The sequence below is a fragment of the Cheilinus undulatus genome, linkage group 19 (genome assembly GCF_018320785.1).
Source record: "Cheilinus undulatus linkage group 19, ASM1832078v1, whole genome shotgun sequence".
NCBI classification, from domain to species: domain Eukaryota; kingdom Metazoa; phylum Chordata; class Actinopteri; order Labriformes; family Labridae; genus Cheilinus; species Cheilinus undulatus.
The window spans coordinates 13,593,564-13,617,944 of record NC_054883.1 but is presented as its reverse complement, the minus strand read 5'-3'; the positions used below and the strand labels follow the sequence as shown (position 1 = coordinate 13,617,944).

General features: G+C 40.8%; 1 protein-coding gene across 3 annotated transcripts in view; it reads left to right on the top strand.

Annotated features, from left to right (window-relative positions):
- Window positions 1-24,381, top strand: part of boc (BOC cell adhesion associated, oncogene regulated) — a 46,494-nt gene that overhangs the window by 11,560 nt on the left and 10,553 nt on the right. For all 3 annotated transcript variants that reach the window (XM_041814242.1, XM_041814243.1, XM_041814241.1), the window contains exons 2-6: window positions 11,899-12,027; window positions 13,585-13,857; window positions 21,182-21,328; window positions 22,067-22,210; window positions 22,424-22,717. In XM_041814242.1, coding sequence (XP_041670176.1) covers window positions 11,916-12,027; window positions 13,585-13,857; window positions 21,182-21,328; window positions 22,067-22,210; window positions 22,424-22,717 — 970 coding nt within the window. In that variant the 5' untranslated portion in view covers window positions 11,899-11,915. The remainder of the gene's footprint in view (window positions 1-11,898; window positions 12,028-13,584; window positions 13,858-21,181; window positions 21,329-22,066; window positions 22,211-22,423; window positions 22,718-24,381) is intronic.

The following is a 24,381-nucleotide window of genomic DNA, read 5'->3' as shown; positions in this document are numbered from 1 at the left end:
TTTGCTTGCTTGAAGTACATCAGAGAACTACAGTGATTCCTTTATTCAGTATGTATTATCACGTTTGAAACAGAGACAGGCACATCATTTAATATAACCTAATTTTATTACAGTTTTTATGATTTTCCACAAAATGTACAGGGAAGAGTCATATTTTTTTTCACACTTGTAATGGATTATGAATCACAGGGAAGGTTGACCAAGCACATGACCAGGCGCTCCCCTCCGCAATGGCAGTGTAATGTTTTTGTCCATTTTAAAGCTCCTGTGAGGAGATTTTCATGTATTAATAGGCATGCCTCTGTATGCACCCTTAATACAAAACAAACTGTAAGAGAGAAGATCCACAGTTTTTTGAATGTTTTCTTGATGCTTGTTGCTGCTGGAAGGGGATATGGGTCAAACAATACAATCAGCAGGATGCTGAGTATGAGTTTCATGGAAAATATTTATGTTAAATTATGCATTCAGCTGTTTAAAGACAAAATAATTTTTTTCGAAAGTGATACTTGTACATGCACAGGATGAGATCAGAAAATAAAGACGAAGTACTAAGATGTCCACAGGGGGTGCCAAAATTGGGAGTTTCTCGTAAGGCATTAAATGTTGAAATGCTTAGGCAATTCCTGTCCTATTTGGTTATTCAAAAATGTCTTTAAAAGTAATTAATCAAGCACACATATTTGATGTGTTTAGTTTCTGTGATGACGCTTTTTCTCTGTGTAGTCTTTTTACACTGACTTGTAGCAAAAACAGCCTGGTTATTGATGTATTTAAATAAACTTTCAGGCTAAAATGCCAACCTTGAAATAATTTATCAAATAACATCGGTTTGTGTGGCTGGTAGGACAAAACAGCCTTTTTTAGTTACGAGCATGTTATGTCAACTAAATATCAACATGAAGTATTAGCTTGGATCCCTCAACTCACAAAAGCTGTGAAACTTGTTTTTACAGTGTAGTTACAATTTTATTTTAGCCAATAATGATACTAGTATCTGTGTAAAAATATGGTTCAGACTAGGGCTGGGCAATTAATCAAGCTTCAATTTCAATCACAATTTTGGCTTCCAAAGATAACAAACTAAGACCATTGTAATAAAATGATGGCGGTGCTGCATGCTGTTTTAGGGTTGATTAGCCCATAGGTTTTGTCACATGGTAAAGGCTTTGCTGTTTGTTCTTGTATTTTGGCCATAAAAAGTGTTTTTTTTTTTCTTCATTGTTAGGGATGCATAGTACTGGAACTTTGTCAACATTCAATATGTCAATATTAACATTAATATTAGCCATTACCAATATTTAGCTAAATATGCTTTTCGGACAAGAAATTTTAGCCCTTTTGGACACACTTAATGGTTTGAGGATGACCAAGGAAACAAACTTTGGTCCCTAAAAACACTTTAAAGAATGAGGATAAATAAAGAAAAGGACTCAACTGACATAGGCCTGTTGGTTCAGCCTAAAACTCCACTAATTCATTAGTATATATGGACTAAATTTACAGGCAATGTATGCTGAAATACACAGGAAAAATATAGGATGTAAATATTAGCAGAAATTTTGATATCTGCCGATACGGATGTCAGACTGATAATATTTTGCATCATGCCCTATTCATTGTTATTATATAGTATTTATATATATATAATGTTTTTTTCCACTCATCTGTTTTCCTTTATTGCTTGTTTTTCAAGGTGTCGGGGGTATCTCGGTTCACTAAATGCATGTGATGCAGAAAATTAATGAGAAATTTTGTGTTATAATCATGATCTCAATACCAATCAAATTTATGATTTAATCGAGCAGCCCTGGTTCAGACCTGAAATTTCGGCCCTTCAAATGGACTTAAAGATTTAAAGAAATGAGGATAAACAAAGAGAAAATCTTAAGCGGATGTATCTGTTTTTCCAGGCTGAACAAATATATTTGTACATCGGGCTGATTTTTACTGACAATATATCCGTTGTAAACATCAGCAAAAATGTCCATATCTTCAGATAACAGTTATAAACTTTATAAGCTAATATCTGCTGATACCACATCACGCCAATAAGACTGTGAGGGATGCACGATATTGAAATGCCATAGGTATCGGCAGATATGAACGTATTTTAGCTATTAGAATCTGCGTTTATCAGCTCTAAATTTTGGCTACGCAAACAAAGAATTTAATGGAGCTTTTGCCTGGACCCACAGACCTGTTTCAGCTTAAGTGTTTTCCTTTATCCATCGTTGTCCTTTGACTTTAAAGTGTATTTTAAAGACAGAACATTATGTATGGACTACTTTCAAATATCTGTATTGATATCAAAGTTAATTTAGAAATATCAGTATATTGGATATCGGCAAAAAATCCTGTATCATACAACCTTATCTGCCAATACTGATACACCAATAATACTGGGCATTCCTAATGTAGACCTTAAAAAAAATGTAATCTTTCTGGTTTTTATTGTAAACTATGGCTGCAAAGTATCTCTGTGACCCCTCACCATCAGTCTTTTGGGTCAAAAAACCAGTCTTCCTTTGGCACTGTTTGAATTATTGGGAGGCCAGTATTGAATATTTTCTGACTCCAGGAAGTCATCATTTTGCTCTCATAGGTTGAAAAGTTTAAACTCGTCTGTGGTCACAGCCCTCGCCCTTTAGACTAACAGTTTTCTTCCCTCGTTTCCTCCGTTCTGCGCTCTGCCTGTGTGATGCTCTGTTGGTAAACCAGGGATGTTGTTGGTCATCCTCCTGCACGGCGCTCAATCCCCGGCCAAACCCAGCAACAGGCGAACAGATTGAGCGAGTGCGGGGAAAATATGTTGGAACATTTAGCGGCGCTCTCACACACGCTCGCTCAAACACACCCTCTCATTGACGAGGCCCTGCTCTCTCTACTCTTGCTCGCCCGCCAGTTCACATCCTCTCTATTAATTTGAGTAGCCGTTCTGCTTTCTCAGTCAACCTCTCCAGCCCCCCTCCTCTACCTCCTAAACCCCCTTAACCCATCTCACATCAATCCATGACGGCACTAACCCCCCCTTCTCTTCCTCTCTTACTCCCCAAACTCTCAAACCTCTTGGTCATGGAGCCCCCCCCCCCCCCCTTCCCTTTAGTCATTGAGCGGGGCCCATCAGCTCTTCCCCGGGCCCTTCAGAGTAGCGTCTCCCCTTTCTCCAGGGGTCTGCGGGGTCTTTGTCCGTGCGCCGGCTCACTGCTTTACAATGACTCTCCACTCTATTAAGGTGCGTTCTGCCTGTTAGCGTCGCCAGGGGCAACCGGCCTCCCGCATGGCAGCTATGCAGCATGGCATTGTGGTCCGCGGGCCCGAGCGGGGGCAGTTGAACCCCCGGCACTCCTCACACTTGACACCGCATGTGTTTATCTAAAGGGGGGGCTTTGTGGTGTTTGGAGAACTTCGAGAGAAGGAGGCGGAGGAGGAGGGGTGTAAAAAGACGTAAAACTGAGGGAGGGGGGTTCTGTGGAGGTGATAAATATTCAACAGCTCAGCTCCTCAGAAGGAGTTACTACCCCGTCCACCCCTCCACCCCCCTCCCCTCCCGTGTGTCCTCTTCATGCCAGAAAGCAGATGGAATGTGAGCGCTCGGGGAGGAGGCTCCAGTCTGGTTTTATCCAATTAGCAGGGTTGTCAAAATGAATTTATCCACGGAGGCAGCAGGACAATGGGACTGGCAGTGGCTCCGGGAGAACAGGGGCCTCGGTGTCTTTACTTAGCACGCTCACAATGAACTTCTGTCAAGTGACTCTCACACAGCGACATATAAGGCACTCGCATACCTACACTCATGATGCATGCCTGCACACCACCACCACCACCACCACTGCAAGCTGGAACGCTTTACTGGTTCTGCTTCAACCCCAGTCCTCTGCATGGTAAACACACCAAACATGGGCAGATACACCTGTAGTCCAGGATGGTTTTAAGTACTTGAGTCAGTTCCATTTCAAGTCACAGGTTATTCAAAAAGTCAAGTCTTAAGTCCTTGAAAGCACATCCAAGTCTTGTCAGGAGTCTGGTGTTCAGAAAACAAACTTCACCAAACTCGGCAGCAATGATGACTTAGTGTAACTGGCTGGAGCCAGACCAATCCCATCTGTTAATGGGTCAGCGACAGGGATGTTTGGGGCCAAATGCCTTTTAATTTCTGAGTATTTTTCCATGTACAATAGTTCCTCAGCCAAGTTTGACTATTTTCTATTGAAATGCACCAATTGTGAAAATCAGGGCTAAGAATGAATTTAAAGAAACAATTTAGCAGATGACCAATTTAAGAGTTGACTGATATTAGTTTTTCAAGGCTGATATTGATATGGATTGGTAGTATTCCATGTGACCAAAACAGATATTTGGAACCATATTCATTTTTTATGGCAAACAAAATTTACTTAATGTGGCAAAAGTAAAACTGTATGTTAAAAAATAAGGAGAAAAAAGAGTTGAGTTGCCTGGGCCCCTGAAAAACCACGCGTTTTGGCCCTCCCCAGTTGTGATTTATTGATGATACCAATGCATGTGTGTTGGATCAGTAGTATTGGTGCGAGTGTCCTGGCTAAGGGTTTGTTCATCTCAGAGCCAAAAAGGATGTTTTTTCATGCCACTTTTAGACCCCTGTCTAAATCCCACTGTTTCCATCCATTTTTGCCACTTATACCCCATTTGCAACTTTTGTATGTTGCTTTTTTAACCCATTGTTGCCACCTTTAAACAATTTTTTGGCACTTTTTAACAACTTTTCCCCATTTGTTCTTTGCATGTTTTCCCTTTTTTTCCCTTGCTTAGCGCATGTCATCTGAATTTGTCTCTTTTTTGCCACTTTTTGCCTATCTGTGCCACTCTTCACCATTTTTCACAATTTTTTCCCACCCCGTTTGTATTTCTTAGCCCATGTTTGCCACTCTGTGACCACTTTTTATCTCTTATTACCAGCCACCTCTAACCCAATTTTGCACGTTTTCTGCTTTTTTTTTTTTGCCTTTTTATACAATTTATGAATTGATTTTCCCTGAAAACTATTTCAGTTCCTTCTGTTTTCTTCACTGGCATTCTGATATTTGTGGACATCGTGCTTAGCTGAAATCTTACATTACCTTCCCAATGGTTAAGTTCAAAATGAATTGATTTTTTCTGATTATAAATAAAATAAGATTCCGCTAATTGGCTAAATGCCAAATATCAGCATCAGTAATCAGCCAGGCTGATAATTGGTCTACAACCAAACCAATTCCAACACTGTTTTATACATTAGCTTACTTTTTCACAATTCTTTGTGTCTTTTGTGGTTCTTCATAAAGGATGTCAAGATAGATTTTGCTCAGTAGTCCTTTCCCTTGAAACGTAACTGAACCATGCTTTACATGCTTTCTCAGAGACGGTATAAGACTCACACTGCCAACAATTTTATTTATGTTTCCTATAATCATGATACTTTCATGACCATGAAAACAGTCACGTGACTTTTCTGCCCTATAAAAAGCCTCCTCTCTGAACCCTTACTTTTGTATACAAACTTGCCAACATTAAATCAATGCCACACAACATTCACTCACTGGCTTCTGAAATCTGTTTGCCATGTTATTTGCTGCTACCTGATGCATCATCTCCAGTTTTTAATACCTCAATTCGAAGATGGTAAGCTCCTTAATATAAATATTAAGGAGCCACATACAGATAAAGCCAAAGCTGTCAAAAAAATTGAACCCACAGATGAAAATTTTAAGACCAGGGACTGTGATATAAACATGCTGATACCTATAGCCTTGTTCTTGAAGTATGCATATCCTTTATATCATAGTCTTTAAGCTAGTAAAACATGTTCAAGTCAAGTTTATTTATATAGCACATTTTAAAACAGCCATTGTTGACTAAAGAGTTTTTAAGAGTCCTTTGGTACAAAAAGTTGGAAATTTACTATTTGGAAAGCACTGATGCATCATAATAGGCCAGTATCTGTGCTGTTAAGAAGCATTAGCCATCAGCAGATAGTGTGGCATGAACACATACCAGTAACTGGTATATATCTGTTGTTTCCAGTATATTTAATGCTGACATCTGGTATATAACAGATTTTACTGTAGAGAAGACACCTGTTGCACAAACTTTGCTCGATTTTCATGGTCAAACATGAGAAGAAATGTTGGCATAGTTTGGGCATCACACTAAAAGAAGTGATCATAATAAAATATCTGTATAAATATCGTCCCAATTTTGCAATCAAAGCATCTCTACTCACAGCATAGGAATAAAAGTAAAAATGTAGGGATACACTTGCATAAAAAGAGAAATGTAGTGTTTTTGAAGAGTAAATGAATGAAAAATCCAAGATAAAGTGACAACTAGCCAGCCTGCAATTACATTAATGCAGCTAAAATGCAAATCTTTAATGTAAAAATAAAAACCATAGGTTTATTAAACCATTTTAAGCCTTTTCATAGCTTTCCTTGTTCAATTGATACTCTTTTTGGAGTCTAAAGAAACTCGTGTTTCATCAGATTCCATCTCCAGGATCTGAACATAACAGGAACAGCTCTGCCGTTGTGTCATGTTGTATCGTATTCATCTCATTGTACTCTCAGTAATTCATTGAGCAGTTCACACATTTCCCCTCACTGCACTGTCACTGAAATATGTTTTAATACCACAAAGCTGTTCCCTCAACGTGCTGCACCATGCAGCATTTTTCCTCACTGAAACAAAACAGTCACAGGCTCACAATAATACTCTCACATTCTCCTAGTTCTTGATTTAGGGGAGCTGTCTGTGTGCTCTGCTCTGGTTTTTATCAGTCTCGCTGATGCGTAGGAGGCTCTTCTCCTTGCTCTGTCTGTGTCTTCTCTGGGACGGATGGATGGAAAAAGTTGGACATAGATGTCAGGCCAACTTTTCATCTTGAGGCAGGGTATCCGCTAAGAAAACACAGGGCCCAGCTGACTAATGAATCAGGCGGACAGACAGGCTGGGAGGGGGGAGGCTGTTTTTTAGGGAGTGATGTACGAGGGGTCTTCTGGTACCACTAATAAAACAAAGCTCTATCTCAATGTCTGTCTCTTCTCCTGTCTCACATACAGGCATGTCACATGTAAGAGGTGTTCATAGATGTTCAGTGTGTCCCGCTGTGGCATGAGACTGGTGTGGTTTAATGGTCAGAGTCCTCAAAGCTGGGACAGGTGATCCATACAGAAGTGAGTCTTTAATGGGCAGCTGTCCCGGGTTGTGTCCATACAACGATCAACCTCAGAAGCCACAGACCTTCAGCTTTACTTGCTCCTGGTTCAGCAGTGGCTCAATGTTTGTTTACTGAGTAAGCTCAATACTGATGGCCATCAGAGTAGTGAATGGGCTCCAACTTTGGGCTATTTGCTCTTAAAAAAAACACTAAAATGTGAATATATGTTGGCAAAACTCAAAAATATTTAATTTTGAATAACAACCATTAGTGAGGAAAGGGAAGGCAAGTTTACTGAGTACTGAATGTACTGAGTTTATATACTTCAGCTTTTATTTCAAGGTATTTACATCTGGATCTGATACACAACTTTGAAGATAGCACCTTTTGTTTGAACCCACCCATTTTTCATGTGAGCAAAAGTGTAGGAACATGTGACTGACAGGTGTGTTTTGTTGTCCAGGTGTATCCTATTACATTGATTATTTGAACGATAAATAGTGCTAAATGTCAACACTCAGTTTCAGATTTGGGTTTTTCCTGTGCCGACTGCATTTATAGTTAGAGGTATAACCAACATGAAAACCAGAGAGCTGTCTATGGGTGAAAAACAAGCAATTGTGAAGCTGAGAGAAGTTTGGAAATCAATCAGAGCCATTTTACAAATACTGGCCATAACCAGTACAACCATTAGGAATGTCCTAGAGAAGAAACCACTGATGTTCTAAGGAACAGACGTCAAACAGGTAGACCAAGGAAAACAGCAGCAGTCGACAACAGAAACATTTGTGAGAACTGTAAAGAAAGACCCTAAAACAACTGTTATTTACATCAGCAACAACCTCCAGAGGGCAGGAGTGAAGGCATCATGATCTACAGTTCACAGAAGACTTTACGAACAAAAGTACAGAGACGAGCCTCAAACATTCTGGGACAAAGTTTCATGGACTGATGAGACAAAGATGAACCTTTACCAAAGTGATGGAAAGTTCTTTCTACAAACTAAAGTTTGTAGAAAGAAAGGATCTGCTCATGATCCCAAACGTACAAGCTCATCTGTGAAACAGAGTGGAGGTACTGTCATGGCTTGGGCTTGCATGGCTTCTTCTGGGACGGGCTCATTCATCTACAAACAGCAGCAAAACGAACTCAGAAGTCTACAGAAATATTTTTTCTGCCAGTTTAAGGAAAGATGGAACCACACTGATTAGGTGATTCATCATCATGCAGCAAGATAATGACCCAAAACACACTGCCAAAACAACAAAGGAGTTCATCAGGGGCAAGAAGTGGAAGGTTTTAGACTGGCCAAGTCAATCTCCAGACCTAAACCCTATAGAGCATGCATTTTAGCTGCTAAAGAGGAGACTGAAGCCCCCCCCCCCCCAAAAAGAAAAAAAAAGAAACAAACAACAACTGAAAGAGGCTGTGGTCAAAGCCTGGAAAAGCATCACAGAAGAAGAATGTAAAAGTTTGGTGATGTCAGTGGATCACAGCTTGATGTAGTTATTGCAAGAAAAGATTTCCAATTAAATGTGAAGTCTTATTCAATTTAATCTATTTTAAGTCTCTCTTTACCAATACTTTTGCTCACCTAAAAATGTGGTGTTCCGTTACAAATAAAGCCATCTCCTAAGTTTTACATCAGATCTAGACATAAATACCTGTAAATAAAAGCTGAAATGTTGATGTCTTGTCTCATATTCATCTTTTTGTGTCAAACCCAAATGTTTTCAGTCTACAACAGAAATAAAGGAATTGGGCCCACTGTTCCAATAATTTTGGAGGGGACTGTAGCATATACAGTGCTTAAATTTATTAGACCACCCTAACCCTAACCAAAGTAAGGTTTATGCCACAGCTGCCCTAAATTAACAGCATTGGTAATTACCAAAATCATTTTTATGTCTCTGCAATGGTTAATACATCAATATGTAGAAGCTCTTTAACCCAGATGATATTTTTAATGCTAAAATTCAATTATTATTGTTATCCATGAATTTTCAAATTTACTGATCTACAAAAAAACTGAAAAAACAGTAAAGCACATTATTATTTCTTGATTAATATGTTAAATTATAGTTATTTATTTGCATTCCTGAAGAGAAAAATTAGATTGAGTGGTTGAATGTTACACTTGATTAATTTCTGACTTCTCAGAGAAGCCCAGTGAGCCGGCTCAAATTTGGGTGAATTCAGTTTGAAATTCCTCATTCCTGTTCAAAATGGTAAAACGTGGAGAGCTCACCGAAAATGAAGGAGTCTGCATTAAAGCACTTCATGATGCTGGATGGTCTTTGAGACAAATATGACAGGTGGTCTAATAAATTTGTTAAGCACTGTATATCGTTAGCACCATTCCATTGCCTTTTGTGACAATATCCTATTCAGTAATTCAGGTGATAACTGATTCAGTACAGGAAAATCTTACATCATGATATATTGTAAACTTAACGAAATGCCCCATTTATTAACTGCAATTTGTTGTCTGTTTAGAGCTCTAATCATTTTGATTCTTTGGTGATTTTTAACTTTTGTTTAGTGTTGTTGACTTTGGTCTTAATGATGTCATGCAGGAAGAGCTATGGCCATGGGGTCAACTATGGTCTGCAGTCCGTGTTTGATTGGCATGTAGCAAATTTTAAAATCATAGTTTCATGTAGCCCGTGGTATAACATATACATTGTGTTTTTGGGACTAATTTGAGTAGGGTTGTTCCAATTCTGATCTCAGTATCCGAAATACATCTGATACTGCTTAAAATGCAGGCATTTGTATCGACAAGTGCACAAGTTTATGCACCGGTCGGATACGTTTGGCTTAGCCTTATATTTTGCTTTGTTTAGCCCTGCTAACTGTTAGCGCTATAAACCGGAAATCAGCACTGCATGCTGGGGCTACCGTTTTAGAGCAACTTCCTCTGTACTGCACACAGCATCACTGTTTTGGTGACCAGGGGTTGAGCCCCCTCTATATTTGTCATCCTTATTTATACTGAAATATCACCACCCTGCAGACATGGCTTCAACCTTAACTACACACCTACATAATGAGAGACTAACAACATGCTCAGATGTGATACAGAGTATCTGCAATGCTGTATCAGTACAAGTGCGAGACTTTGGGATTGGTATTGACACCAATTGGTATCTGTGCATCCCTCTAAGTTAGTGAGGTAGTGAGCAAGCACAAGAATTTAGCAGTTGGGTAATTACACATTTCCATCCTGATTGTGAGTGGCCAAAAGATGACAAGCCAAACCTCTTTGTTTCGTCCTTAGTGGTGAAGTGAGCCAGTAAAAGGCTCATTTATTCTGCCTATACATAGAAAAAAGATGCAAGATTATGTCTTTATCTGTAAGTTTGGAGAGCACGTACAGAAATTTGGCAGAAAGGCCACAGAGTATGGACAGAAGGCTCAGCCAGCATGTGTATGCATTTCAGACTAAAAGCATTAATGAACCTTAGTACAGCTTTGATTCATTATTTTACAACCACCGTTTATTTTTGAAAGCTTTTGATCAACTATAATAGGTTGTTCCTGTCGTGAAAGCGGACAATCTAAAATTGTTCACAGACATTCAGAATGCGCAATTAAAATGAAGCAGAGTGATGTGTGGCCCTGTGTGACAGTTGGCATAGTTGACGGTGGGTTTTTCCACAAGGCTGCTGCTTTACTCATTTTCAGTAAACGTGCCAGGCAGCTAAACATTTTCACTGCTGCCATTAGATGATGAAGGTGCACAGCAAGAGTTTCCATTCTCTTTCTGTCCTGCTCTGGCCTCTTATGGGTGTGTATGCGAGCAGTCTCTGGTCTCAGAGCTTCATTAATCATCCCGTTGCCAAAATAAGATCAAGACAAACATGCATGAGAAAGTTGCTAGTTATGCTTTATCAGTGCAGGACGCTCATGAGTTTGTGTTCATGTTTTGAGATATGCATGTGTAAGTGGGAGAAATTGAGATTCAGTTTTTTGCAGGACCACCCTCCTCATCCTGACGGGAAGTTGTTAGTTTAACCTGACAGGAAAGAATTTGGGAAACTTGGCAGCAGGCGACAAGGGAGAGAGAAAAGCTCCCCTCTCTGCATTAACTGTTAATAGACTGACCATTACCATCCCCTTCTCCATTTTCCTCCCAATCCATCCGTTCTCCAACTCATGCACACCCCTCTCTGCTCTGATATATATTTCCCCTCCATCCCCCTCCGGCCTCTCATTAGCCATTCTTTGTCCTGACTCCTGAATGCACCCTGTGTTGTTCACCCCCCCTGGACCCTCTACCTGTATCAGTTACACCTGAGCGGGAAGGTGGAGGGGTCAGGTTACGTCCCACAGAATGAGGGCGCCCCTTTGATGAACACACTCTTGATGGCTGCGGGTGCAGGCGGAGGAGATGGGGTCAGTGCTGAGATGGGGGCTGACAGAAAAGAAAGGCTTTATTTGTGTCTGGAGTTTCTGCTGCTGAGGGTGCTGCAGAGTGCACTGCCTCGTCTGGGTTGTGTTTCACTAATGCCTGCCTGTTTGTGTATATGTGCGCATGTTAGATAAGTTTTTGTATGGATCAAGATTGGTTGTTTAGATGGATGATGTAGTTGTGTTTTGGTGGCTTTGTTTTCTGTGCACTTCTGTGGGCGTGTGTTTGTTTCAGTCAGAAGAAAGTGGTTTATTCTGTTTGTTTAGAGTGAACAAAGTCTCTGACCTTCTTCTCCTTGTGTGTGTTTCAGGAGCCAGTGTATGGAAGATGTCTGGAAAGAGAGACTGGACTCCGTGGATGAAAAAGAGAAGGGCTCCAGTGTTGTGCGCGCTGGGTGCAGTACTACTGTGCTGCCTACAGAGTGGTGCCTCGGTCACCGGTGAGTAAAACATGAGGTTCTGAAAACTGTCTCTCTAAAAGTATATAATCTGTAAAATATAATCACAAATTTCCATTAATCTCTCCTGGAAATGTACATTGCTGGCTTCTATACTGACTTTATGAATGACTGCAGTGTTTTCAAACACCTGGTGCAGGATAAGTCTTGCCAGGGACTAAATATTCTGGCTCACTCACAGATGGGAGGTGTTTTTACGTGTCTGGCAGCAGAAACAGCAGTTTATTTGAAATGAAAAACTGGTTTTTTGCATGAGTTGTCCTAGCCAAATGAAAAATTCAAAAATAAAAGAACTATTGTATGCAAAGCTGCAACAAAGAGCTCATGAATTGATAAATCTATTGAAAAAGGCAACTTGGCAAACATATTTTAAGTCTTTAAATCATTTTCTACCAAGAAAAATCTTGGGCTGAGTGTGATAAGTTTTGGGATTTGGACTGGCCAGACTGTACAAGACATTTAGAAGTTTCTGTAAACACTTAAAATATTAAGAGAAAGAAAATATGAATCTGATAAGTTGCAGCCCTTATCCCTAAAGTCTGGTACACACCAGAATATTTTTAACATCTTAACAGATTTAACAATGCAGAAGGCCCAACACATGGGGACAAATAATGATTCAGCAGTTTTGTTCTTATCGTATGTGAAGGCCAACACAGAACACCACTCACTAACAGATTCATTCACCAGTAACCAGAGTCCCCATCTCTTGCACTGTCAAACACAACTTTATAGATTAAACAAGCTAATTGTGGCTAGCTGGAAGTGACTTCCTGATATCTTTTACAGTACAAACAGGCTAGGAAGGGGGAGGTATAAACATTAATGTTGTTGCCACAAATCAACAAGTTGGTCCTCCTTTTCTGACATCAACTTTATGCTTCATGGTTACTGTTGTTGCTTTGCTGTGTTTGTTGTGCTTCTGCCTTCAATCAGCGTACTTCATGAATGGCTATCACTCTGTTCCACTAAACAATCCTGCCCATGCCTGCTCAGCTGCCCTTGGTGTTTCCCCTCACACAACAGAATTTCTGATCAGAAATATTGAAAATGTTAATATTTTTTATCTCAAGTCAGAGCAACTCTGATCGTCTTCAAGGGGAATTCAACAGGGACATATCATTTTAAACTAGGGGTGTAACGGTATTTGTATTTGTCCCAGTTCATTAATATTGAGGGGTCACGGTCAGGTGCATGTAGTCCCACAACGATGCATATGAATTCTTTCTTTTGTCTATAGTCTGAATGGAGAAGAACACAATCACAGATGGAAGTATTACCTGCCAGGGGAGGTGGCAGTAATGGAGAAGGTTGAGGAGTTTTGCTAGTACATTTTAAAGGCCATAGTATAGTGTTAATTTCATTAACAAAAACTATGACGAAAAATGTTCCTTAACCTTTTCAAGGAGGAAGACGGGACAAGGACGGGCTGAAAATACATTACTGATGATAAAACACACACAGGGAACGCCTGTCAATTCTTCCATTTATGCAGCAAAGGTATTTGTGTCTGACTAATTTGTTTCAACTTTTCTTCAGACGAGGTGCCTGTGTTCACTGAGGAGCCGATGTCCGTGGTGCAGAAGCTGGGAGGCAGTGTCAATCTTCGCTGCAGCGCTCGACCTGCCTCTGCCAACATCAGCTGGCGCCTCAATGGCCAGGAGTTCTCGGACGGAGATTTGGGTGTAGTGCTCAGGCCCAACAGCTTGCTCATCCCCTTGCTGTCCAACCTGACTCTGGGAAGGTACCAGTGTGTGGCCAGCACTGGTGCAGGAGCCCTCGCTAGTGTGCCGGCTAACGTCACTGCTGCTAGTAAGTAGACACACAAACCACAAAAACCGTTCAGGCTCTATTTGGTTCTTCATTTACATAATTTCCTCTAGTAAGAGATGGTCCAATACTGTTTTTTCTTTTCCTTGTATGGATTCCAGTAACTATACCTAAGTATTGGCTAATAATGAGTAACCCTTCAACATGAGTGAAGTTAAATAATTTATTGATATTAGTCAGAAACAACTCCCTAAATACTACCAGCTTTTCTGCAACCACCCAGTATCATCGTTTGTTATTGTCCAGTAATGATATGTGTGAAACCAGTGGAATTTTTTTGGTTTGATTCGTTGTTGTGTTATTGGCTGTTGCATTGACTGTTGAATTTCTGTTACCATATTTCACACTGTAGGCAGTAGGGGTGTGAATCTCTCCTCCTTAAGACAGTTCGGTTCAAATCGGTTCAACTGTTTTCGCTCTTGAATTAATTTACTGGAGATCAGCTGATCTCTAGCTCAGTGAAGTCCTTCCTGTTGGATATCAACCAGTGGGCTCAGACGTATTGATTATGTCACCAAATCAATGACTCTGGTTAACACTTTACAGTTATAAACCCTGTAAATAATACAGGCTGTTTTACGGTGATAACTGAAGACTCCCCTGAGTTTTGACTCAGGAAAGTGTTAATTTTTGGGTCTGTTTGTGTTACGTTTGTTCTAAGTATCCGGTGTTAATTTTGGCTGCTATTTTTAATTTTAGTCTTAGTTTTAGTCTTTAAATGAAATGCATTTTAGTTTAGTCATATTTTAGTCATTTCTGTCCTTTTTGGTTGTATTCTAGTTTTAGTTGATGAAAACTCAAAACATTTTTGTCTGTAATTTTTTTCCAAGCATTTCTTTTCTTGCCTTAATCTGGTACCAAATCATGGTAGTGTGTTCTATGCACTCTGCCAAACCTGGGGCCCCCTGCTTTCTACAGCTGAGAGGCAAAGGAGATACAAATACACTGTTTTTTGACAGATATACCCACAGTGGAGAATAGGAATGGGTGATATCTTATCGTTTGCGATATACCGCAAAAAAAACTTTCCACGATGAGAAAACACCATTCACCGATAATAGCGATAAACTATGGGTGATGACGTATGTGTCTGCGACTGTCGCGCAGTCAACTGTGATTCAGGCAATCAGTGGCAATACCCAGCACTAATTTATATGTAGCTGGTGTAGTTAGCCAGCCCATTTGATACATTTTACCTAGCCAAGGAGGTTGTGTCAATGGTGATATTTTTTATCGTGATTTACACTATATTGCCAAAAGTATTCGCTCATCTGCCTTGACTTGCATATGAACTTAAGTGACATCTCATTCTTAATCCACAGGGTTTAATATGACGTCAGTCCACCCTTTGCAGCTAGAACTTCTTAAACTCTTCTGGGAAGGCTTTCCACAAAGTTTAGGAGGCATATAGTGATACTGTGATCGATATCGTAGTAGCAGGCTACAGACTGGTATTGATCTCAGTGTGAGTCTCCGTCTGGTTTCAACTTAGAGACTTGAAAGTGCAAATTTGTTGGCTTCAAATCTTAACCAATGCAAAAGTGGCTATTTTTTACTCTCCCACAGCTTTGAGAATTATTAACAGGGTTGGATTTATTATTTAGACAATGTTGAGAAACTCTGAGTCAGGCAGCTGCTTTTTGTAGTGTCATATTGATCTAATGAAGCTAAAGTGAATTATTCTCAGTGCTGGCATTTTTAGTGGTCTGAGTGTGTGGGGTTGTATTTGATATGCATCATGGGACTGAGAGGGGGGCCTGAAGCTGTGTAACCTGAGCTGGAGGAATGGAGGGGACTTGGGGCCGGGCAGAACTGTTGAGAGGGGACCAAGGCTGAGACAGGCTGGGGGCCTCCTGCCTCCATCGGCCCCTCCGCTCCCCACAACACCGCATTCCTCTCCACAGGGCCCGACAGCAGGGCTCACCAGAAATTATTGCCCCATAATTGGTTAGAGGGCCTGGGGGGGGGGGGGGGGGGGGTGAGGGTGCCATGTGGACAGAGGATACTCCGTTAGGTAAAAAGGTGCTGTTAAGTGTATTGTTTTACACGCATAGATGTGATGGATGAGGCTGCCATAGCTGGAGAAACTGGAGGTGTTTTTAGGCACGTCAAGACAAGATCCTCGCACAAGATGAGACGTGATGTCACATTCTCCGTCTCCCCCTTATAACCTCACACACACTTGCACACATTTCTCTCCCCTTGTATGTTTCACTCCTCACCCTATCACTTTCTCTCCCCTTACCTCCTTTCATTATCTCTCTTCCTACTCTTTTGTCAGAAAGACTAAGACTGCCAAAAAAAAGTTTGATGTTTGATGACAAAAACCCGCAAATATGACGTTAACTTTTCATCAAAAAGACTATAATGTTAATACTGGACTCTTAGACGTTCAAAATCTGCAATATGTTTCCATTGTGCATACAACAGGTAAAACCAAGTGATGTTCCTGGATGTATATTTTTCCATCCAATTATATGCAAAATGTAATTGCATTTAGCTGACTGGTCCACAGTTAGATAAGCTTATCGTGTTAACCAGCTCCACACTGCAACGGTAAAACATCCCACCCTGACAATGTAAAGTAGATTTATAGACTGTGGCCAAAGTTAGCAGTGCTAGAACCACAGACCATCGATCCTTTTTGCAGATTGACATCCACATTCCTGTGCTGAACTTTGTCATGCAAAGCGTCTGTTATGTGCAGGTAGAACCTGACGCAGCCTACGTTCAACTAGATTAAAACACTGCGAAACCAAGCTGTTCACATGAGATGCTATTGATGCTAATGCACTAAGTGGTCATTTACAACTGAGTCAAGAGCGTTGTGGATGTAAGGCAGTAGTCATTAAGGACAAATACAGTGGTTACTATTGAAGGGCGGTTGCATTTAAGTTTAGACAGAGCGTTTCACCAGGATTGTAAGCCTGAATTGATAAAAATGTCAATAATTAGCTGGTAATTCTAGTGCTGACTATAAAAATGATTTAACAGTTTTTGCTGGCTATTCAGTATCCGTTGTAAAAACACAAGTAGAGATTGTGTAGAGAGCATTCAAGGTATGTCAGTATTTTCTTCAGTATATTTTTAAGTAAGAAAAGTATTTATAGAGTATTAAAACTGATGTTTTGCATTTTTATCAATGCCTAAAACTAGACTAAAATGTTTTATCGTCCTCAACTACATCTGAACTTTCAAGAACGAAAATGACTAAAACTGAGAGTCTGTTTAATCTTAAGACCAAATTTAAAATAGCTGCCAAAATGAACACTGCTTCACCTTTTAGTTTTGTGTTTCTTTTTTCCTTACAACAGCAGTAAAGAGTTATTGATAGTTCCAGCGCTGGATGTTGAGATAACCTCATGTGGAGGCAGGCTTTTTCACCCTGCCTCCCCCTAACAAACTTTATAATTTAATAACGGTCTCTCCTCCTTGGCCACCCCCAGACCGCCTAAGGAATTGTTCCACGGGGAGTGAGTACATGCCTGCTCCTCCATGTGCGCCCCCTTAGTTGTACACACATGTTTTTAGGGATGAGGATAGGTTGATTCCAGACCCTCCACGCTATCCGACTCCGGAGGATCTGCTCTTTTTTTGGCAGAAGTTAAAAGCTTCTTGCTTGGATTCTTGTGCAGACAATCACCCTCCCCTCTGCGCAGAAATGTATCTGCACAACGTGAATGCACAACACGTTGCACAAACATGTTATAATTCAGACGCACACACACGCAGGCCTCCTGCTGCTCCACATAAAGATGATGAATGCACTGTCTCTCTTGAAATATTCAAACTCTGCTTTGCCAAGCAGCGCTGTCGTAGGAGGTCTGCTTGACTTTATGAATGCCATCAATCCTGCATCCCTGCTGAACGCACGCACAATACACATGCACACCCACGTGCACGCACGCACACCTGAGTTGCATCCATGCAGGGTTCTCTTGGTGAAGAATGTGGGGGGTAGAGGGTTTTTTTTTTTTTTACCAGGGGGGTTAAAAGGTGTAACTGGAGGAATTTGGGAGAAGCAGGCAGCAGGAGGAAGGTGGAATGGGTGGATGTGAAGGGGAGTCATGGGGGGAGAGAGAGAGAGAGAGGAGGTGGCTGTAAAAACAGCACCTGATTGATTTAGCAAATGGAGCGCCACTCGGTCTTTCTTCAAGGCCTTTCCCCCATCACACACAGAAACTTCCACACTCACACCACTTAGCCTGACATGTTCTGGCTGGGATTCTCATCTTTCAGAATAAGAGCTGAGGTCTGTGCGTGCCTGATTTCTCCCATTAAAGTCCACAGAGATCTGGCATGCATGCTGAATAAATCAGTAAAGGTGTTTGTTCAGTCCTGATTCAGTCATGATCTAATCATTCTGATGCCTTTATCAGTTGATACAGGCCTTAACTAAACATTACTTATTGAATTAGAGCTGTATACAAAGTCTCATCAGCTGACTGTGTGTACCAGCAGCCTCTTGCCAGAGAGAGAGAGTGAGAGAGAGAGAGAAGCCAGTCCAAGAAAAACACTCCAGTTATAGCACCTCTGGAAAGAATGAAGAGACGCCATGTTTGTTAAGAATAAATCAACAAAGGCTGGTAGATGTTAAATTACCTTCCTGGAGAAGTTTTATCTATCTTTATTTCACTCCTGGACTCATTTATGACAAATATCTTATGTTGTTGTTTCTCCTGTGCTGTTTTTACTCGTTTTAGCCCCTTTCACACACACTAGCCTGCTCATGTGTTGCTTTGTATGCATATCTCTCACAGCGGAAAGGTTCTCCTGATGGCCCGGGTCCTTAAGAGGCAAGACATGGTGTAGAAAGGACATTATGGAAGCCACAGCCTGTATCCCAAATCAGTACCAGGGTTACAACAGACCTTGTTTGGATGGCTTAGGCTGATTAGAAATGAGGCCGAATATTTCCTGTTGCATGACCAGCTGTTTCTTCTCATAAATTTTAATTACCAGCAACTAGCCAACAACACTGATGTCACACAAACTTACCTTTTATTTTAAAGATCAATTTAAGTGTTATACTTTTTACAAACCAATTACTTGAATCGAACGTGTAGTGCTAGGCTGCTTCAGGGTCCACTTGCTTATTGACACAGAATGAATCACAGGGCGTGTAAGGCCATGAAGAATAGCTTTTCCAGTGGAGAACTCCAGATGAGGGGCAAGAGGCAATTTCTGCATCCATAATGCTACTAAAATACTATGAGTCGTGCTGTTAAGCGTTCAAAGTGTGAAGCACTAATCACAAAGCTACTTTTGTGTTCTGAAAGTAGTGAACTATTCAGATAAATATAGAAAAGATTCAAGAGCTCACTGAGAAACAGCAGAAGCAATGGATTAAAAAAGGCCTAAATCCAAAGCCTGGACGAGCGGGGTCGCACAGTGCCCGTGCATCATCTGATTCCACAAAGCGGCCTGGTTTTGTTCAGAACTGTTTTGCCATAGTTTACGTGTTAAACTCTGATCTTGTCGGTGTTTCCTCAGATGATTTTCACCCAGCCTCACTTGTTCAGGCAGGGAAATCTATCTTTGGCTCAGCTCAGTGGAGCTGGTTGTTTGGCTCCCAAACGGCTCTTCATTTGGCCGTATTTTAGCTTTTTATGTGTGGATTAGATAATGACAAAAATGTAGGGAAGAAAATTGGTACTGAAACAGCAGTTAGCCACATTAAAGAGGCGTTTTTGTTCAACAGGCTTGTTCGTGAACAGCACATCATTACTCAGTTGCTCACCTCACAAGGTTGATTCACTTGATAGTAAATCAACGTTTCAATTAAATCTAATTTGTGACAAATTTAGTAAATTAGTTGTATGTTATAGGGTCTCAGCTAGCTTTTTAGCTGAGCACAAGACTCCTCAAGACACCTGTCTCCCTTCATCTGATTAGCTGATATACACTAGGTTATCTGCCAGAGTAATTTGTAATATTAATTACCCTCATGTCAGGTAAAATGGTTCAGTTGTGGTTTATAGTGATTATATTCAGTGTGTATAAAAAATTTTTGGTGAAAATTGCAGCGTTCAGGTCAGTTTAGAGCTTTGCAGTTACAACTTTCCTATGTCTGCATTTGCATGTTATCAGGATCATGTGACTGCCAACAACACTGGATGAATCCTGCAATAGGTGCTGTGATGTGATCAGTCCTCCTATCCACCCTTCAGTGTTGCAGCTCCTGAATTGGGACACAGCTAATTCATAATGTTTGCAAGAAACTCAAGATAGGAAGCAAGTAAACAGAGTTTGATATGATGACACTTTTTGTCGTTAAAGCCACATGTTATTGGTTTTAAATGATGCACCAGTTCTGCTCTGGTTGTAAGATATGAACATCTTCTCCCTGCTGTCACACTTGCAGGGAATTTTTCTAAATATTACCTGCTGCTTTTACACATCAGCTCACCCAAATATTCACAAGGAAATTTAAGTATGAGATGTGCAATAAAAAAAGTGAAATTCTGCTGTTGAGTTCAAACCGTAGCCAACAACAGAATTTCAGGAGTAAGTTGCATGTGTGAAAGGGGCTTTGGTCTCCCTTTGGTTTCCCTTTGCTTCAAATCTATAAAACGGCAACATCGCCCCCGCTAAGTTTTTTGTGTGTTTTTCTTTTTCTCTCCCTCTTAAGAGCACAGTTATGCTGTTTCCTCCCTAACCCAAACTGCATATCTTTCTTTGAAACTCTATAGGACGGACACCTCTCACCTCTGACCCCTTGTCCAGGCCTCCAGGACGCTAGAGGGGAAGGGAGTGGTGGGGGGGGTTTAGGGGGTCAGAGGTCTCATGAGTGTCTGTGCTGTGCAGACTGTGTGTCTGCGGGACACAGTCGCAGCACATGGCCCCAGTAATCCCACTCCCCTGTTTCCCACAGAATCTGAACTGGCTCCGGTCGTAGTATAATGTTTGACAGGACTAATGACACCTACTCGAATGTTACAGACGCTACTTTTAGGTTTATCCAGAGTGACGTAAAATGTGTCAAAGAGAATATAAACTCCTGTGACTTTACTCAGATCATGTTAGAAAAAAAACAGAAAAGTGGGAGAAGAGGTTTATCTTTCAAAGAGAAAGAGCATTGTGGTGGTGCAGTTTTTCATACAATGGAGACAAGTTGATGTGAGAGAAATCCAATATGGAAACAACAGTTTATTATTGCTCACAATCTGCGGTTTTCTCCCTCTAAAGCTGAGGACTGACTGTATACATGTGCCGTTAGATGTGATTTACACAGGGCATTAACATGATGAAAGAAAGCCTAACTGTGTTGCAGCAGACTGACTTTTCCCTTGCCTGTGTTTTGCAGAGCTGCGCGATTTTGAGCCTGATGACCAGCAAGAGATCGAAGTAGATGAAGGCAACACGGCTGTTATTGAATGTCACCTCCCAGAAAGCCAGCCCAAGGCTCAGGTCCGCTACAGCGTCAAACAGGAGTGGCTGGAAACATCCAAAGGTACCAAGCTGCTACAGTTCATTAGCATTTCCCATAATCTCTGCTGGCTTATCTCTTCATTCCAATACTATCTTTATAATTTACTGGAATGCTATAATCCTGCTATCTGGCTCATCATAAAGCTGCTGATAAGGGTTTTATCTGGAGAATGTTGAAACATGGGAAAGCTTTTGTTTATTTTTGTAACTATTTACTTCTAAGTTGCCTGGAAGAGAAGAAGAAAAGCTCCAGTGGTTTGTGGCTGGTATGCTGATGATGCCTGGGAGCTGTAGGTACTGATATCTGCAGCTTATCTCCGTGGAAATGAATGCCACATTGATGATCACTTACTGACTTTCTCTTTTAAACTCTTTGGCACCACCTTGTGGTCTCTGTTGACAATACAGACAGACATCTCCCTGTTTATTTTATTGCACTCAAGTGTGACCAAGGTTATTTATTCTTTAACAATCAGGGTGTGGGGTTTATGAATAGTAACAGTAGTAAGCTATGTGTTTGACTATTTTACAACACTATATTATCGCATTTTAAATGCAAGAACAAATTTTATGCTACAAATTGGTATCATGTATTGTTCTGCTCTTAAAATGAAATTCTCTCTCTTGCACACTAGCCTAAAGAGTATCCTAGATTTTAAAATCAGCTACTACTTCTCCAATAGTTATTTTTGTCCATTTTGGGAATACTTGGGGAAAAGAGTGCACCATCTCTGACATCTGATCTGCTTCTGCCTTGTAGGGAACTACCTCATCATGCCATCAGGGAACCTGCAGATCGCCAACGCCACACAGGAGGATGAGGGGCCGTACAAGTGTGCTGCCTACAACCCCATCACTCAAGAGGTCAAAACATCGACGTCAGCTGATCGCCTGCGAATACGCCGTGAGTCATCCACCACTCCTGTGTTCTCTCACAACAGCAAAGTCGATACACCCATTAGATCATGCAAATTCGGGATTATGGCAGAGATGAATGTGTGCAGACTTCAGTTGATAACCGTTGATATTTATGATGTAATCAAAGCCACAACAAGTTACGTAATGTTATGGACTCACTTAATGAGCATGAATTCCCTGACTGTCCTCATCTCTTTAGGCTCCACGTCTGAAGCAGCCCGCATCATCTACCCCCCAGCCTCTCGCTCCATCATGGTGACCAAAGGTCAGCGGCTAGTGTTGGAGTGTGTCGCCAGCGGCATCCCCACTCCACAGGTCAGATGGGTGAAAGATGGACAGGACCTGCGTTCCCTTAACAACACGCGCTTCCTGCTCAGCAACTTGCTGATCGACGCAGTGGGAGAGAGAGACTCGGGCACGTACGTTTGCAGAGCGGACAACGGCATTGGCTCAGCCAGCTCTGCTACGGTGCTTTATGACGTCCAGGTGTTCGGTGAGTAAAGTAAAGAGAGTTTTTAAAGAGAATGATTACCAGGGTGGATTATTGGGCTGATATTAGGCCTTTGGCCAGTTATCTGTATCATGTTTTATTTTACTAATCATCAATGAAATGAATAGATTACAAAGGGTGCAACTTTGGCTCCACTGCAAAGTGTGCCATTCCCCCTGGCTCTGTTTTAACTCCCCATAGTCTCATCTAATGTCCTGCCCACAACATTATCTGACTGGCTGGACATCACATAAGTACTAGCAGTCAACCCTGATGCCTGGGTGCCACTGACACAGTGAGCGTATGGCATCACTTCCTCTTTTTCTGCTACTGTGTTGCTCATGTGCTGTATTTCATGTCTGCAGAGCTATTTTGCTTTATTTCTGATTATCCAATTTTACTTTGTTCACATTAAGTATATTTTTAGTCATAAGTTCTTATCAGTTCCAAATATCTCTTGTTGTTCTTATGAACTATTAACAATCAGTGTAGATATGAGTGCTGAATAAACAGTATCAGCTGCCCTCTATTTTTAAGGCTTCTCATTAGAAATCTACAGTATGTTAAGCCGACCGAGGCATCAGACTTGCAGAAAATAGATATTTTGAATCTGTTTAGTTATAAAAAATTTACTTTATCCAAATATTTGTTCCCGTTTTCTTTCGTAGTGGAAGATAACAGGTAATCCTTTTCAGATAATTAAAAGAAGGGCTTTGAATAGCAAGGAAAGTCATGATAGCGTATGCAGTACTTTGCCCATGGTACCAGTACCATACAACAACTCTACAAAAAGATGTATTTTAAAGACATGCCACTGTAAGGAGTCATAATGTGCCGATGTGCTGAGTCAATTTGGCAGGGAAATGTAATAGGAGCACCATAATTTGCTTATTAGTATAGACAGCAATAATTCAACAATTGTCTAGAACAGTGGTTCTCAACTGGTTCAGCCAAAGGGCCCACCACCCCTTCTATTATGTGAACTGCTACCCAAATTTCTCAAATTTTTGAATCAATATGATGAAAAATGTTGCCATTTGGACCTTGAATGAGATGAAACATTTGACTGAACATAGACAGGCCAAAACTTTAGAAGGACATTCATGTAAACATTTCATTTCAGTCTGTTTTGCTTTTGTAATGTAAATTATGTGGGATTTTTCTAAAGGTCTGAAGAAATTAAGAACTTAATAGAAGAAAAACAACTTTTTTAAAGTGTAGTATGGACACGTCAGTCTCAGATCTCTTGATTTTTTTCCATAATTTTTTTTCCAGAAACCAGTTTGCGACCCACTGAAAACTGCCCCACGACCCACTTTTGGGTCCCGACCCACCAGTTGAGAACCACTGGTCTAGCATATGCAGTAATGATATTTTGTCCAACCTTAACTTAAGTGACTTTAAATATTTTGTGATGATGTAGGTGATTCCTCTGGAGCCAGGATTTTGTAAACATTTCACTGTCAACCCCTGAAATCTTCAAGTGTATCCCTTTAAGCAAAGTTTTTTCTAGAAATGTGAAATTGTTGCCTTTTTTTCCCTGTGTCATAGATTTAATAATTATACTGACTCTGTGAGTGGAAGAAAAGCCCGTAAGCCTGGGTGGTGTTTTCTTTTCTAAGAAAGACTTTGTGGAGACAGAGCTCTCATTTCTGTAGCGAGACTTG